Source organism: Vidua macroura, chromosome 1 (genome assembly GCF_024509145.1).
Source record: "Vidua macroura isolate BioBank_ID:100142 chromosome 1, ASM2450914v1, whole genome shotgun sequence".
NCBI classification, from domain to species: Eukaryota; Metazoa; Chordata; class Aves; order Passeriformes; family Viduidae; genus Vidua; species Vidua macroura.
Window position 1 is genome coordinate 32,622,001 of NC_071571.1, and position 18,447 is coordinate 32,640,447.

The following is an 18,447-nucleotide window of genomic DNA, read 5'->3' on the forward strand; positions in this document are numbered from 1 at the left end:
AACTGCTTGGGTGTAAATCAATAAATTTTCCTCTTGACATTTTAGGACATAACTTAAGTGCCACCACAAACTTCCATTACACTCTTTATTTAATGAACACAAATTAGACTAATTTGATTCCTTATGGAAGCTCATTATTTATAATAAAAACAATTACCTTTCTACCTGCTGTAGAATCACAGAAACCTGGGACAGAGTCCGAAGTAGTAGACACAGGGAAGAAAATGTTATTGGCGTCGTGAGGGAACATGGAGATTTCATTCTGACGGTACATTCTGTGATGGCGAAGTTTCGCTACCCATTCATCAAACAGCTCCTGAGACTTCACCTACACAAGATTTCAGGGTTGATGACATTCACATTCAAAATAACAAACAAAGAAATAATGTTTTTTTGTGCTCATTAGACAGCTAGCCTGGCTGACCTTTACTGGCAAAGTATCAGGAAAGTTTTTCTAAGGATGCTCCTACCAAAATGCAAACTGTATGAGCTTAGGCATGACAGAAAAACAATCACAAGATAAAGTCAGGAAAAAAGAAACTACAGATAGTAATTATGCCTTCCAATGCAGAACACAATACTAGAGCAACTTACAGATTTAAAAAACCCTTAAAATTTGAATAAAACCCCTCACATTTGTCATTTCTTAATTACCATAGTTAAATGTAGTGTTGAAGTAATTACAAACAGAAAATTGATTTTGATTTTGTTGATGTATTTCAAAACAATTTATTCCACAAATATAAATCCCCATACTTGACCATAGAAAACACTTCTTATAGATAAGACAAGGATGAACATACTGAAAATAAAAGCACTTGTGCAAGAAATGAAAAAAAAAAAACCAACACTGCTAAACATGAGGCATCTTCAAGGTTTCTGTTCAGAACAGGATTACTTATTCTGAACCCTGAAAAAGTGCAGTAAGACCTGTCCAGTTATTAAGTGTAAATGAATCTGATAAGACTAAAAAGTTATTAGTGCAAAAGACAAATCTCTTGGTATAAAAAAAAAAAATCTACACAGCTCCAATCTACACAGCTAATGGTAGCCATTTGGGAGCAGTATTATAACAATCTTGAAGACCTACCTTCAGGTGGTATATCTGCTCCTCTGTATCCAAATCTATACATTTTGTTGATTTCTTTACAGACATGACAGAAAGTCCAACATCAATACAGCCATGAAGTTTTCCTCTCTCTATCTGCAAAAAAGTAAAAAGTAAAACCACAATCACTCCAGATGAAAGCAAAAGGATCAATTTTACCTTCTGAAATCAGCATTTCTTCCCCTCTCAACCTACTATTTAGAACTACTGAAAAACTCTATTTCTCATTGCCAACAGTAGGGAATTTTTGTTATTTTGGATACTTGTTACTTTATAATGGTCTTAAAGGGTTTCAGATCACTTACATCAGCTCGGCATTTAGAATACTTCAAGATTCCTCTGTCCAAAAAGAAGTATCTCTGTAACAGAAATGTAGAGAAATGTAGAGAATTAAAACCAAACAAAACACACCCCCCCCCCCACATACAGAAAAATAGCACAAACACATCCTCTCCCCTTCCATTTCTCTGGAGAACACTTTCTCTGCTTTTATGTAACCTTTTTGTCACAAAATCACACCAAATAAGTCCCACTCAAGCTTTCAGATACACATTCCTTTCCTACCTTATGCCAGCCTTTCAGAGGCCACTTCCTCTTTTTCAGCAAGCAGCCCTCCTGCCTCTGTGGCTCCTGGGTACAATTCATTGCTCCCCGGAGTCCTTCTACAATTTCCCAGCTGTCCTGCTTAAACAGAAAATCCAAATGTAGATCTTATTTCTTCCAAATAACTGAATTTTTAAGAGATATTCAAGAAGAAGAAGGCTATAAGAAAAAAAGACAAAACCCAATTGATGGTGAAATATAACCAAGGTTCCATCTTGACACTTTGTTATGTATCACAGGAGAGATAAGGTTCTGATTTTGATAGAAACAACACCACTTAACACAATTTTTATGATATCATCCTTCATTGAATTCCATACGTATCTTCTCCTGCACATACATACACAGAGTGCATAATCATAGCATAGTCACAATTTAGCAAAAAACCTTCTGTCAGAGACAGAAACAGCCTATGTTAAAAGGATAGGTTTTGTAGGTGATGAAGCAAAAAATAAGTCACTAAAAATAAAGATCTTTTTTCTATAAAACTCTTTTGTCCATACTCAGTACCTCAAGGTTTTGTGTAAATTGCAGCCTCCCTAAAGGAAAAAATAATAAAATAAATCAAACTAAACTCAAAACAATATAAAAAGCCAGGGAAGTACTATGAGGAATTTTACATAAATGGAAACTACAAGAAAAACAGAAGTCTCTCTTCATCAGATAAAACTAATTAAAATCAAATCTCTCTTTTTTTGCCACCAGGAACTCTGAAATGAAAGACCCTGCATCAACAAACCAGTGAAGAGTCTAAATCTCATAGTATTTTTATAGCTCTTATTTATGGAACAATTACAAATTACAATGTAACATGAGTTTCAAGGTTTCTGATGAGAGATCTCATGAATTATTTATTGCCAGGACTTGGCAGATGTAGAATTATAAATAACTCACAGGAAATGGTATGTGCTAGTACCATCCTCTTATATTTAAAAAAGATAAAGAATACTTTAATACATAGAGTATAATAGCAGAAAAGGACTAGTACGAAGCACATTAGGGAGAAGAGAACTATTCTAGGTAGGTAAGTACTCATGGTGCTCCCTGTAAGATACATAGGGAAGTATTCCCAAAAAGAACTTGGCTGCCTCAAAAAAAAAAAAAAACAAACCAAAAAAAAACCAAAAAAAAAAAAACAAACCAAAACCAAAAAAAACCAACAAAACAACAACAGAAAAAAAAACTTAAAAAGAAAAATGAAACAAAAAAAATCAGCAAGTGTGCTAGCTGTCCTCACTCCTCCATCTTCAGAGTCCTTAAAATTCACCTCTATAAACCCAGAAAAAAATTACATAATGCAATGTGCTCATTACTTGCATAATAAGGCATTACAAGAAAGCCATATTTGGATGGCATCTAATAATTCCACCACACTACTGGTGTCATTCAGTTATTTCTCTGTTATTTTTCTTGTGCCTCATTTAATAGAACAAAGCAGTAAACTGTTCTGCTTTCCTGTTTTGAGTTTAGTCTGCCAACACTCACCACAATAGGCCACAAGCTGTGGAAATGTGGGGCTGAGCAGCTCGTGTCAACTAACACCCTACAGACCATCCAATGATGTTGTACTACCTCAACACAAGTCAAAAGTGCAGTTGTCCTAATCAAAATTTTTATGAGGGAATACATTTTGTCATATAATTCTAAATAAGAACTAACAGCTACAGCTGCAAGATTAAGAAAAATGTTGTGTTTTCTTTCTTCTTGAAAGTAGCCAGAAGAACTTAGAAGCTGCTTTGCCCAAATACCAAGCAAGCTATTTCCCTTGTCATGCCAAAATATATTAAGCTGCAGTACCCAAGCACATAACTTTTCCACTGAGAATTAATTTGATAGTAGCAAACAGTAGATCTTTTTCACTATTCCAGTGTTGTACCTAATGAAAGAACTTTCTCCAGTTTTGGGATCAAGTTTTCACTTGAGTGAAAGAGTTTGGTTAAGCATAAACACAGTGTATCGTTGATTGCAGGAGACAAGCAGAAATTTGATCTCAGTTGAGGAACATTTACAGTATCATTGATCATCTCAGGTTGGAAGGGACTTTACAAGATCATCTAGTTTCAACCCCCCTGCCAGGGGCAGGGACACCTTCCACTAGACCAGGTTGCTCAGAGCCTCATTCAACCTGGCATGGAACACTTCCAGGGCTGGGGCATCCACAGGTTCTCTGAGCAGCTTGCTTTAGTGGTGTCAACTTTCACAGTAAAAATATCTCCTAAAATTTGTTAGGATCTAAATCTCCCTTCTTTCACTTTAAGACCATTCCCCCTTGTCCTATCACTATGTAAAAAAATCATTCTCTGTCTTTTTTATATGCTCCATTAAGTACTCAAAAAGGCTGTAATGAGTCACCACGGAGCCTCACCTTTCTATAAGGATAAGCTCAGAAAGAAAGGGACTCCTGAAATGAGAAAAACCTGTGATACTGAGTATATGAGGTGAAAAGAATCAGCTGAGAAATAGCTCAGCCAATTACACTCATCTGGAATAAACACAGTGTTAATAGTTTTAATCAGAATACAATGTTCTTTAATTCTTTTTAGTACAGAATACAATGTTCCCTGCATTACAACTCAGATTTTGCCTGGACCTCTCCTGCAGTCCAGACACAAGGTGTCTCTCACATTCCTGCAGGAAAGTCATATTTATCACAGTTCTGCAGGTAAGAAATGTGGCCTAGAATGTGCTTTCTCAAATAAAAAGTGTGAAAACAGGAAGAAAATCTGAAGTGGAAGCACTGCTTCCCCTCAAGCAGGCTTGAGAAGCTGCCAAATTTCAGGTAGAAGGCAAGTCTGCTACTCATCTCTCTACCCTGGGAACCTCACACTTCAGTTGTCAGCTGTACATAAAGGTGGCTGAGTTGAATTAGAAATGGATCCTCTTAAAAGCTCACAGAACTAACAGTTTGGGGACCTGCTGGATACATGCAAGGTGGCATGATGCATTAACAGAATCTGGTCCTCTTCCATATACATCCTTCCAGAAGAATCCAACCTTTCCCACCTGAACAAACTCTCACATTTTTCAAAAACGCTGCTGCTGTGACTGGTTTTGGATCCATTTGCTCAACCCAGACCCTAGAGATCTTGACCAGGTTTTTTGTTTTGTGAGAGAATTTGACACCTCACTGTATGAGGAAAAAGCATCAGCTGGCTATTCCTGGGAGCAGCTGCAGACGTGAAAGAAAATTGCTTACTCTCTAAAATGAAGGCAAATGAATCAGGCTGGTCGATTATCATCTCTACTCATCCCTTTGAAATAGCAGAGGAGCAAATTGGAGACAAAGGATTTCCTGAAAGCATTCAGATGATACTGCCTTCTGCTTATTCTTACACTACAATTCAGAACCGAAAGAGATAGCCCAAAACATGGCACTAACTTGAAAATGATGACACCACCCCATCAAAAAAGACCCCAAAACTCCCAGATGAATGGCAATAACAATTCTAGCATAAGTCTCCTGTCTAGATTGGTTGTATTTTAAGATTATGATGCTACAAAAGATTTATGCATTATTATGGGCCAAAATCTGCACAAAATGATAACTTTTCTAACAAAAACTGATTAGGTTTAAAACCACTGCATTTGCTGCCCAGGAAGAAATTTCCCTTGAGGCTAAGGGAGGAACAAAATCTTTTCTTTTCTTAGATCTAGAGGTGCTCGTTTCAGATCAGCACTGAAAAATTTTCCTTTACATGCTCCTTGGCACATACTTGGTCTATGGCTGAGGAAAAAACCCATAGACTTCGGTCTTCAGAGATAAGTCCATTATTAGGTAAATGTATTAATTTTCTTTGTTTAATATAATAAAAGCCTTCTTATTTTCTGCAGTAGTCTGCACCATACAGCTCCTTAAGGCAAATTATTTCAGGGGAAAGTATGAAGTAATGATTCTGAATGGCTCTCAGACTGATGCTTGCAGTTGCAGCTCCCTGAATGAAACAGATGACAGTGCCACACTTTCTTTCAGTGCAAAATGCAGTCAGTTGTACCAAATATTTTAAACTGCCAAAAATAGTAACCTACTTTGTGGAGGACAAGGGTTGGCATCAGCTGCAACTAAGGCATTTGTTACAGTTCATAAAATTGGCAGAAATTATTTAATTTTCTTTTATGGAACATGGGGTTTTTTAAAACAGTTCTCCTGTCACAAAGCTTTTCCCTGGTGGATCTATTTTAAAAGTTAGTTAACATATTAGATTTAAAAATAACTTGCACAACACATCTTCTTTTGATCACAGTTCAATTTAAATTTAAGGAAGGTCAGCACCAGTTTTCTTTCCTCACAATACTGAATTTGAGTTGTGTCTGTGGAAGAGATCCCTTTCCATAACTGAAGGAAAGGGGAAGAGAAAAGCAAAGAGGTGGGAAGTGGCAGTAGCCTGCAACTTTTCACGGGGCTTCAAAGCGAAGGTGAATTTAGTGGAAGAGGATTAACTGTTAACCTGTTCAGTTCACACAGCAAATGTACTACATCGGGCAGGAAACGGGCACCAAACATAGCAAAGGAAGGAGTGGATCCCTCAAAGTCCTGCAGCCCTGCTTAAGTCAACTCCTTTCTAGCACAGTGGCTCATTTTCTGCATCACAGGAGTCATGCTCCACACAAACAGCCCTCCAACATGGAAATAAACTTCAGCAGCCCAGCACTACTGTGCTTCCATATCCCAGCCTCAGGTCACTTATTTGGCGCTGGCGTACACCAGCAATAAAGTCTGCATCTAGGAAATCAAGAGAGACTCAGAATTCAGATCCTGCTATTTTTTGGACAAATTTCACCCTGCTCCAACTCTTCTTCCCCCCACAATTTTCAGATCTTCTTTCTACTTAATCAGATTCAAAGAAGTACTGCATCAGAGCAGCAGCACAGAGAAAAGCACCCGTCAGGAAGATCTGTCACTAGCCCACAAGCACAAGAGATAAAAGTGCTTGAAGGAGGAACAAGAAGCCCTCCATGGAGCTGGAATATGAAGAAAAGAACATCAAAATCATAGCATGTCACTCCCTAACCGTCACAGCACCTGGCAACATCTTGAAACTTTCAGGATATTATTAATAAAAAATTATCAGTAACACTGTTACATCCCTCTGTTCTAACAGGATTTCGAAACAATCACCAAAACAAATCCAACAAATTAACAAAAGCTCCTGAAGGTTACTGTACATGTGGTCTTTTTTTAATTAGGGATTCTTAACAGTTTCATACAACTTTAGATGTTGCTGTTGTCTTAACAGAACACCTAAAGTATTGTCATTTAAACTAATATACAGATGGAAAGGGCAAATAAATGGCATAAGTATGGTGGACTAAATCCACCAGTGGATTTAGTCATACTCATGTAAATCTTATTATTTAAATAATACATCATAACACTTGATAGATACGAACTGTTGAACAGACAATACCAAATCTTTTAAATTACACTTTTCAAAGGTAATCTCATATGGAGAATATAAAAAATAGTATTGCAAGAAAAAAAAAGACATCCTGAGAGCAGGGATTTTATTGTTCACTATACTAGAAATGCACAGCATTTCCCACAAGCATAGCACTTTCAAAGTCATAAATTGTTCAGACATTTGTCTGCCTTGCCAACTGTATGAACGGGGCCAGAAGTCCTAGAAGAGCAGGTGCTGTTTTAAAACACAGCAGAGGACTCCAAAGATGTTGAGGGATTGAGATGCTCAATTCCAATTAAAATTTCTGCCTGAGGCAGCTTCCAAGAGCTCCACTAAGCCAGCACTTGTACAGATAAAAGTTTATGTTAAGCACTTTGCTCATGACTTTGCAAACATGGGTTGAGCACATTTAAGTTTAATTCTCAGTGCAGCTGCAGGTCAGCATTTCTTGCCCATAAACAAAGCTGTCTTCAGCAGCCTCACCTGTCAGGTGCAAACACTTGTACACAGGTCTTTTGAAACTGAGAGGTTTAAAGATTAGCAGAAAACAAAGCAACCTTCACGTTTGGCACGCAGATGCATCGTGTTACACGAATGCTCATTTTGCTATCTACGGTTCTACAGCAACAACCAGCACACATGGGCATTCAAAGAAGCCCTGTGTCAGGTTCATGAAAAATGAATTATCTTTCACACATCCATGCACACCTTTCCCTGGAAACTTGAAATAAACAGAGCAGTTACACAATATTCTACCACAAAAGTAGTGCCTAACAGAAAAGATTTGGTATTTCAGGATCAAACCACTGAGACCAAGATGCTACAGCAGATCTATTTCACCATACAATAAGATAGAAATCAAAATTCGCTGTAAGCATTCCAGTTTTACACATGCCTGATATTCAATAATATGTGTTTAATGCATTTGACTCAAAACAAGATGCTGCTACCAACAAAAAAAAAAAAAAAGAAAAGAGAGAGAGAGGAAAGCAAAGAAGCGATGAAATAAAACAAGCAAGCAACGGGAAAGAAGGTTTAAGAGATTTGCAGATATCCAAGAAAAAATGTAACAGCCAATCTCAGCAATGCTTTCAGCTTGGTGAAAAAGGTACCTGTCGACTTCCCTGCTTGGAGGAGCAGCTGCTCGTACTTCTTGAAGGAGACAACATTTTCTGGGATGCACCGAAGTTTTTTTCTTCACTCATGATCCAATACTGTTTGTTTCACATAAGCTCACTTAGAACACCATTGAAAGGTAATTTGGAAAATGTGTTGGAAGACTCCTCAGAGAAACACTGAACTCATCCTTTACCCAAATGCAGTCCAGTTGCATGACCTGTACCCCATGGAAACTCCTAAAAGGGGAAAGAAGAAAAAAAAGCCAGGTTATCAGATGCTGTCTTTTGCTGCCATATTCTAGCATGAATCACAATAATGCCTTTGGTTAACACAAGCTGAGCACATTTTTTACATGAGTATTTTATAAGAAATAAATTGAACAATCACTTAAAGATAAATTTGCAAGTCTCAAAAAGGAATGACATAAATTTTGAATCTTAAAAATATTTTAATTGTTGCTATTTATTCAGAGGAGAAAGTACGGTATCAAGAATCTTTGTACAGATTTAAATTAATTTTAAAAATGAATAAAAACTCACAAAGAAAATCATAAATATCTATATGAAATGGTCCAACATAGATCCAAAGTGAGAGGCAAACATCCAATAAAATGCCACCAAAAAATGATGGTGTAATTAAATAAATGTCTCTTTCTCTGTTCCTTGATAATTTAAACAACTAAGTATGGCTTCATGTTATAAGTTATACATTAAAGAGTAATACCTAAAAGTAGTAAACATGAATACTTAGCTGCATAGAGCTGTGCATGACCACTTTTACCTGGAAGCAGAAAGCTCTATCTACTGTCACATCAGCTGTCTCAGCGAGTGACTGGAAGAATAATTAACAGTCTGTTTAATAACAGTGCTCCTTGCAGCACATGCAAATACAAGCCATGCCAGGATCTCCCAGTAATGGAGTTCCAGTGTGTGGGTAAAAGTTGTCATGGTAACTGAATACTTTAAAAAAAAACTACCAAAAACCAAAACAAAAAAACAGAGGACATTACAAAAGAGTGATGCCTTCCCAAGCTTGAGGTGGCTGTATAAATTGTGTATCACTTCAAATTTTATTGCCTCAGACAAAGCATTCACAATTAGGAAGAGTCCAAGAACAACCAGTGATAAAGGTAAGAAAGTTTCCACAGAAAGAAGAGAGATTTCATTGCTGAAACAGAGAGGCACAATTCCCTCACTTGCACTGTCACAACAGTCCTGAGCAGGAAAAAAAAATGAAGTTTGCCATTCATTTTTTTTTCTTGAAGAGGCTTAAATTCTATTCTGAGAAGCAGTAATTTCAGATCCCTAGTAAAACATTTTGTGCATTTTAAGAATTCATTTTCCTTAAAAACAAAACAAAATAATACATCAAAAGCCACAGACAAGAAAAGCCAACCAGAACACAAAATTAAAACCAGGTGCTATATTTAAGATGGAGACAGCAGTCTGCAGCAGAAAACCTCTCTCCCTGCAGCTGTAGTCTGAAGCATCCATCTTCTGAACAGAAACCTTTTCCTTTTATTGCTTTCTGGCAATACAGTTTGCTGTAACATTTCAATCAACATGCCCTCTTTTCACCTGAAACAATCTCTCCTGATGGCATTTGCTTTACCTAGTTAGAAATACTCTGTTACCTCCAGAACAAATCTGTTACACAGCCCCAGCCTCCACAAGTGAGGTGGGAAATGAACTCTCCTGGGGTTCTTCCAGAAGTGAAGGTGACTCAGCTTGGTAAATATTCCAGGAACTATCAGAGAGCTACAAAGACAATGAGCACAATAGAGGCCAAAATAAACCCCAGAACAGCAATGTGACAAGAAAGGTCTGTGTGATTTGGGCCCAACACATGGACTTGAGACTGAAGTTATGACTGAGATTAGGAGTAGTGCATTTTGGAGAAGGTATGGTCTCTTTCTATATGGAAGATAAACCTGTGTGGCATTTCATTAAGAACGAGTACTTTTAACAGGTTTAGATTTATTTCCATTTTCTTTTTAAAGCAGTTAGAAGCATCTCAGGTTTTTTACTATGGAGTAAATATAAAGGACAACTTTCTTCTGTACTTGCAAGCTCCATTCAGCAAAACAGTTGGTAACATCTGTATTTACAAGAAGAGGTCAAACACTCCCAACAGGAACAGAAACACTCTTCCTGCAAACTCGTTGTTCAGATACCCCCTTGAAACCAAGCAGCAAGTGTTTTGCTTCAGGAACACACTTTGCTCACATAAATCCCTGTTTCCTTCACTGCTCCTGTTCAGAATGGGCACCTTCAGCTTTCACTGGTCACTATCTGGCATTTTGGCAGTGATTGGCAGAGTTCATGGCAAGAAACAGGCTCTAGTTTGCAGCAAAAAGTGCTGGAAACTTTTGCAGCAAAAAGCACTGGGTATATCTCCAGGACACACTAAATTTAAAATATACAATGTCCTTTGCCTGTTCAAACACACAGCACAATGGCAGTGATATCCTAGAAATGTCAAGTAACCCAAAAAAATCCCTAGAGGTCTTTTGGACTTCAACATAGAGAGAAGCCATATAATCATAGGACTCTTTCTATCATCATGTTTCTGGTGTGGAGTCTATATGAGCTTAAGGTTTGGCTACACTAGTGTTTTAGGACAGAGCAGAGGGGTGCTTCCTCTGAAAATCTCCTGTAATAGCAAGGTTTGCACTGCAGGGCAGTCTTGGAACATGGAAGCTGAATCCCTTTTGGATTAAATGTGCTCCAGGTCTGCATCCAGCGCTCAAAGCATTGAGTCTACAACACCAGACTAGAGCTAATCCTGACAAGTCTTATGCAGGGCTGATGTTAGGTCCTCTGAGTGACTGACTCCAAGGATCCAGTTTTACTGCACTGCTCCACTTGCTAACATTGACGTCAGAGAGACACAGACTTACACCACCTCAGAAAGTACTTAAGATCTCCTACGGCAATGTCATTTGTCCTTTTGGAATCAAAAAGAGTGAGATGGGCACATTTCCAGAATTCAAATGAGCTGAAGATGATTCAGTACCTAACAAGAGGTGCTTGAACAAGGAGCAGGTGACAGGTGAGGTAAATCCGGCAGAGCACACCTGAAGTATTTTGTCAGTCTACTTCTGAAGTTGGGCTTTTGAATTTTCCCTTATTCCTTCAAATGAGTTACTTCATGGGCTGGACAAAAGGCTTTTCTTACCAGCCCTGAAGAATTCAGGAGTGAAAAATGTGTCCTCTCTCCGAAGTGCTTTATTCTATTGGTGTTTCCCAGTAATTTAACTTATTACCTTGAGACTTCCAGATTTGAGCATGAAAAAGTGTATGTGAATAACTATCATGGCCCAAACTTCTCTGTAAAAACCTGCTGTGTATTCCAGCAACAACTTTGTGCTCCTTTTTAAAAATTTTCTTCAAGTTTAGAAGAGAAAAAAGAGAGCTGTGGCTGCCCTTCAACAATAATTCACTTATTCTTCCAGGAAGGTGAGAAAACACTGATCCTACATGCCAACTTGACTGGCTTTCAGCAGTGGTGACTGGGCCCTCCTAGGGCAAATGATATTTTGCAATACCTGTGGAAATTAAGGTCACCAGGTATAATAGCAATTACAACTTTAAAGCAAGCATAAAAAGCAGTGTTATGCTAATGAAGCTAAGATTGCAACTCAATTTGATTTTTAAGGTCATCATGATCCAGTTGCTTTAGATTCATTAAAATTTGCTCCTTTCCATGCCACAGGATGGCCTCAGAACTGTGTTTCTTCCCACATTTCTCTGGAGCACACAGGGCCACTTACTTTGGTCTACTCCAAAAAGACAACTCAAAGTTGTGAGACTGAGGCAAATCCAAATAAAATTAGGACAGTAATTTTCACAAGTGCTAAGTATTGCCCTAATTCTTTTCTATAAAGTCAACAGCTGCAAAAGTAGGCCAAGAGTACCTGTTCAAATGACCTCACCAGGTGCATTTTGAAGAATTAAGAATACATGAGTATCAAATATTAGTTAGAACAACTACACCATAAGATGATAAACAGCACTTATCTCTACTTATCATCTGCTGCTAAGAGCCTTATCATTCTACATCAAGGAAAGATAATATAAACATATGATAATATGTAAAACAGAAATACAATTTTTTTTTTTAAAAGTACCATCTCACATTGTCCTCAAACCTTTAAAATTGCACAGGTTCAAAGCAGCCTTGCAGTATCTCACAACTCTGAACACAATAAGCTTACAGCAAAATCAACCATTTTTCACATCTCACAAAAGAAGAAAAGGGAAATTCAGAAAAAAATATGTATAACTGCAGTAAAAAAAAAAATCAAGATTACGCAATTATTTTTGCCATGGTTCTGGAGGAAAAGTAAAGCCTTTACAGCTGCTTCAAAGCTGATTCAGCAGTGAAGGAACACTAAAGACTTTGAGAAGCAAAACTGGAAGTGTACATCTCATTCTGTAGTCAATTAAGGTTTTTTGGATAGAAGAATAGTAACAACATAAAGGCTGATGAGAGTCAGGTGGATACAGCAAGCATGGAACTGAGCAATTCAAATCAGTTGCAAGCAACACTGAGTGACTTTCACAGAATTAACAAAGACTTTGCGCTGAATCCTTGGCTCTGCAGCTATTATTAAATTACATTCACTCACATCTGCCTGGATAAACAAAGAAATAGTCTTTTCCTAGTATTGCTTTCATGTCTCTCTCTGTTATAGTTCAATTTGCCAGCTTTAATCTATCCCGGTGTCTTATCTTGCTCAAAATAGGCAAGAATTATTTATAGGCTACAGATACAGCATGTATAACTATGGGAGATGTCTTTTCAAGGCAGGTATTTGGTAAGATTCACACTACTGAAGTTTAAAGCACAGAAATCCGGTTCTGTTACTAGCTGTTCTCTTTACTAAAGAAAACTTGCAGAAACAAACATAAAGCAGTTTTAAAACAACTCTTACTAATAGATTACTAAACCTATCTTTGAAAGCAAAGGTTCAAACAGCTTAGGGAGACTAACAATACAGGAAGCATTTCAGAACTGCCTTCCATCAGATAAGTGCTCACCCAAATCACAGCTTCTCTTGAGCAGATGTTTTCATCAGCCATGAAAAAAATGCTACTTGGAAGCAGTGTGTGATGCAAAGAAACAGTTCCATCTAACCAGTCTCCTTAAGGAGGCTTTTGTAGCAATTTAATCATGCTTTGTCAGTGACCTAAAAGAGGAAAATTTCGTTCAAAGAAAACTCTCCTAAGCGTCTAATCAAGAGAGACAGACAGAGAGGAAAAGGGGAAGAGCTAGACAAACAACAACCACACTGCATTTAAGAAGAGATTGCTTATCATGTATAATGTTCATTAGTTGATGAAAGAAAATCCTGTATGTTCCAGTGCACAGAAAGCAAAAACACCCCAAAACCACAGAAACAGAAAACAAACCACAAAACAAAACCCCAGAAACAATCCAGTAGAATACATCCCAAGAGAGACATCAAAGAACATGCTTCGATGTCAAGTCTAGTTAGACTTTCCAGAAGCAAAGCAAATATTTGCTGTTTCACTAATAATTCAATCCTTACATTATAGAGATCCAAGATAATTCAATCCTTACTTTATAGAGATCTTATTTAAATTTAGAAACAGGTCATTCAGCATCCTGAAATATGAGCACATATAAAAATACCACCTTTTCCTCACATCCGCCACAGAAACTGACTATAATACTGCACATGACATGATTCATTTTAAATGCATACTCTTGACACTGTTTCCATCCACCCAGGAGATTTATGATAGATTGCAGTTGTACCAAAAACCCAGACTTACTGGGTATATAAACTAGATAGACATGTTAAAAGTCTCAGTGATGGGTGATACAGGAAACACATGCTGTAATGGCAGTATTTTTACAGTAATTAGTCAGCTGTCTTACTACCTTTTCCACCCAACTTTCAATCACAGTTGAGAATCATAACTAAGAGGTCTAACCTAACTCACAGTCACTCTTACTAAATAATTAACATTGTCCTTCTCTCCCTGCCCCTTTCAGGAAGAGTCTTGCCTAGGGCTTGCCTGGCAGCTCAGGGCTCACCAGTGTGACTGAGGGAGCCACACATGCCCCTTCCAGCTCTTGACATGGCTCACACTTGACCAATCAGCCAAAAGCTGGGGGACCACCAGAAGCAATTTGTGACCCACTAAAAGAGGGGTCCACAGTCTCCCTGCCAAGAGGGTGAAGCACAAAAGTGCTCCTGAGCTGGGATCAAGCCCTAGGATGGGAGCAGGTGCACTGCACACAGCAGTGCTAAGGAGGTAGACAGTTCTCCCTCTGCTCAAACAACAAACCAGAAGCAGGTCTGTTTGCACTGAACTGCTGCTCAGCTAGAGAAAACCTTACAAAAAATGATCAGGCAATAGAAGAGAGAGAGACAAGCTTATTATCATTTTCAGTAAGGAAAGAACAGGCACATGGTATCACTTTACAGCCTGTACTAAAAACCTTGGAAAAGCCTGTCTCTTAGTGATAACATCCCTGAGTGGGAAACATTTGGCAGGAGCTTGGTTGTCTTTCATTTTTCTGCTCTTACTACTTAAAGCTTTTCTTTGTTCACTAAAACAAAGATATTTCACTGTGCCCTGAGGGTTATTCCTTTTCAAAACTGCAGTCATTATTGCTAAAGTGTTATTGAAATACACACGGTTTGTTGTCCCAGATTCAGTTTTGATAGGCACAATGTTAGCTCTGGAAATATCTGTCCATCTGCCAGCATGTAGTAGATCAAGATCTTAAGACAGAACTGCCTGCACATCAAGCAAAAGACACCACTTTTCTGTCAAATCGTTGAAGGCATCGATGTAACTTTGAATCATACTGGCTCTTTGTGACCTGATGAACTGCATAATGCTGTAAGATGCATGAATCCAACAAGGCCAACATAAAACAATATATTTTATTAAACCAGCTGACATCTATTGGTTTAACTATGGAGAAAGAAACACAAACCCAGTCTTGAAACTCTGGTTTCAAGTAGAACAGCAAAGAGAAACACCGGAAGTGTTTTGGTGGCCAAGGCATGATCCCCACCAAAGTCTGAAGGAAAATATCATGAGGGTGCTATGACCAGCAAACACAACACATATCCTTTATCTCATGCAGGAGCGCTAGACATGTTCATTAAAGAGTGGCAGGATCCAACAAACCTGCTTTGTCCTCTTCGATGTGCTGTTTTATCTTTCACACTTTGGCATCATCTACTTTCTAAAGAAAAAACCAAACCAAACCATAAAAAACATCAAACAAAAAAACACCAAATGAACCAAACAAAAATTTTGATCCCCCACCCAGAAACCTGTTTTTCTATGACACATGGGAATTGTCGTTTGTCCTGTATGTAACTAATTGCTAAAAGAAAAAAGGTACAAAAGAACCAGCACTTCCCTTTGAGTATGTTTAATATTTTCCCTTTATAAGCAGGCCTATTACCTCAAAATTAAATCTTTTTAACTTTAATAACTGTGGTAACAAGATTCAGTTCTTCCTAGGATGCATAGAAATTTGTTAATGCATTTTTATAAAGTGCAACGATGAAGCGCTATAAAAATCTCGTATTTCTTTTCAATCACCTTAACGTATCTTTAGAGGTTTCTGTCTCTAAGTCCACTCCAGGACGCCTTTTTCAGTGTACTTTACAACGTTAGCATTTATGTACATAGCACTACAGGTTTCTATTAAATATTATGTAGATTTTTTTTTGTTTTTTTTGTTTTACAGAGGGCCTTTCATATTAAGAGAGCTTGAAACCACAGAAGAGGTATGTGGTGTTCAGAACAAGGGCAGGTAGTTGTTAGCAGATCAGTGTTAACTCTTTCTTACTACCTTAGGTGAGAGGCCGCTAATTTCTTAATACCATTTTCTCAATACCGTTTTCTAAACACACAATGTGCAAACAAACATCAACACTTTAGAAATGCATTGTAGGAAATAATAATATATAAAGTATCGTAAGAACAATTAGTACTACAAGTGCAAAATAATTTTATTATTAATGCCAAAAGGTAGGAGTTTGCTAATTCCAAGTTTTCAAATTAAAAAAAAAAGAAATAAACCAAAAGCCAGAATGAAGGAAAAAGGTATGCAGAGAACCATAGAATCATCAAATGGCTTAGGCTCAAAGAGACCTTAAAGATCACTCAATTCCAATCCCCCTGCCATGGGCAAGGGACATCTTCCACTAGACCAGGTTGCTCATGCTTCATCCAACCTGGCACTGAACACTGCCAGGGTTGGAACACACACAGTTTCTCAGAGCAACCTGAACCAGTGCCTCACCACCCTCACAGTAAAGAATTTCTTCTGAATATCTAATCTACATCTCTCACAGAAATGTGTTCATTTTAAATACAAATTAAAACTGTTAAGGCTTTAGCAGGAGCTCCTCCAGGACAGGCAGGAGGATGCCTGCAGCTGTCCTTTTGCCTGGAAACACATGTCACCCGCATACATGTATGCAGGTGACAGGAACCATGAGTCACAGATGCCAGAACCACACTCTTGGAAGATTGTGCATCTTGGGTCTTAAATCCATTCATATTTATGCTTGTAATGAACACCTTGACAATGGGAACCAGGAAAGTGGTTCCATGGATCAAGTTTTCTGCAACATTATCTTCATGGCATAGGAAAAAGATGAACTGAAAGGGACCAAGAAGCTGAGAGATGAGAGATGTGGGGATCCAAACTATAAATCTGAATGACTACATGCAATGTTTTGCCTAATTAATAAGAAATGGGAAAGTATTAATCACAACAGCTGGGTCAGACAAAAAAAGATGCAGGGGTCTCTGACTGGTTAACAGGGCAGATCTGGAACAGGAAAGAACCAGAAAACGGATCCTCTCCCCACCTCAAATGATACAATCCCACCACCATGTCCTCAAATTCTGAAATGCTGGAGGGGAAGACAAATCCAACTAGGGCTACCACAAAGGCTCAACTTGGATAGAGATGGTAAAGGAACTTCTGCCTTTGAAGAGGGAAGAAACTAAACATGAAGTTGCAGAAGTTGCAAACCTATATTTGGCAAGATCAGAAGGTCCATCTCAGAGTGAGTGACTTCATGTCAGATCTTGCCCTGCCTCTGCCTAGCTTCACGGGTACAAAATCTAAAAACAAGTTCAGAGATTAGCCAAAAAAATGAGTAAGGTAACTATTACAGACAGCCCAGAACAAGGAAGACCCAAAGAGTTTTAATGCAATAAGTTTGTTTATACAAGTCTACTACAATATGACATCCTAATGTAAAAATATGGCCTACCTCCAGCAATAGAGCTTTGGGTTAATACAAAGCTGCTGAAAACTTTTATGGGTCTCAGTAGCATCTCAAAGTGCCTCCATTGACAAGTTAGAGCTCAAATTCATATTAATTTTCAAATCTGCCAAAGGAATTAAATAAATTCTTGCTCCCAAGCAATTTGTTACTGTCCTTTCCTAGAGATCAGTAGCTTCCCTGCCAAAAAACAAACAAATAAATAAAAAAAAAAAAAAAAAATCACAGGAGCCCTCCTGATCCACTTCAGTAGAGCACAATACTTCCCACAGCAAGTAGTTCATACACTTTGCTTTGGGATGGTCATCAGCAGCTGGTGGCCAAGAAAGTAGAAGCAGTGTTATTTTCAATTGATCCAGACAGTTCTGTCCCCAGTTTTACTTCTAGATTCAGGTTAGTGCAAGCTAGCAGCTATCTATTTGAATTTAATTAAAAACAAATGAAATGCCCCGTGATTAAAAAAAGCTTCAGCTACGCTTTCATTCTCAAGTATTTTTAGAGGTTTAAAAGATGGAAGGTTTTAATTAGGATGCCTCAGCAATATGAAAGAATGAATAATTTACACAGAAATTTATTTGAGCTCAGTGAAAGGCTGGTACAACTAAACTATCCGTATTTTTTATTGCTAAGTAGTATATAATTTTTTAGTTCAGCTCCAGTCACTGCAAGCAGGCCATAGAGATGGCAGACAAAAACATGAAGGGTTTTGTAATGTGTACAGTCCAACATTTTGGTTGCTTCATAGCATTCTTGAGTTTGGTTATACTTGAACAGCAACTAACAAGCTGGATTTTAATGATAAGCTATAAAACCAGCAATAAACAGAAGTTTTGACAAGTGATATAGATTTCCCTTAAACAGCTAAATATTAAGAGTCTTTGCCTTCTCTCTCTCTACTCTCTTTCCAATCCTTCATC

At 37.9% G+C, this 18,447-nt stretch overlaps 1 protein-coding gene across 2 annotated transcripts in view; it reads right to left on the reverse strand.

The window, feature by feature from the left end:
- Positions 1–18,447, reverse strand: part of OSBPL3 (oxysterol binding protein like 3) — an 84,032-nt gene that overhangs the window by 35,648 nt on the left and 29,937 nt on the right. For both annotated transcript variants that reach the window (XM_053992119.1, XM_053992108.1), the window contains exons 3-7: positions 8,223–8,465; positions 1,673–1,789; positions 1,414–1,467; positions 1,091–1,204; positions 158–328 (exon numbers count right to left, since the gene is read on the reverse strand). In XM_053992119.1, the coding sequence (XP_053848094.1) occupies positions 158–328; positions 1,091–1,204; positions 1,414–1,467; positions 1,673–1,789; positions 8,223–8,315 (549 nt within the window). In that variant the 5' untranslated portion in view covers positions 8,316–8,465. The remainder of the gene's footprint in view (positions 1–157; positions 329–1,090; positions 1,205–1,413; positions 1,468–1,672; positions 1,790–8,222; positions 8,466–18,447) is intronic.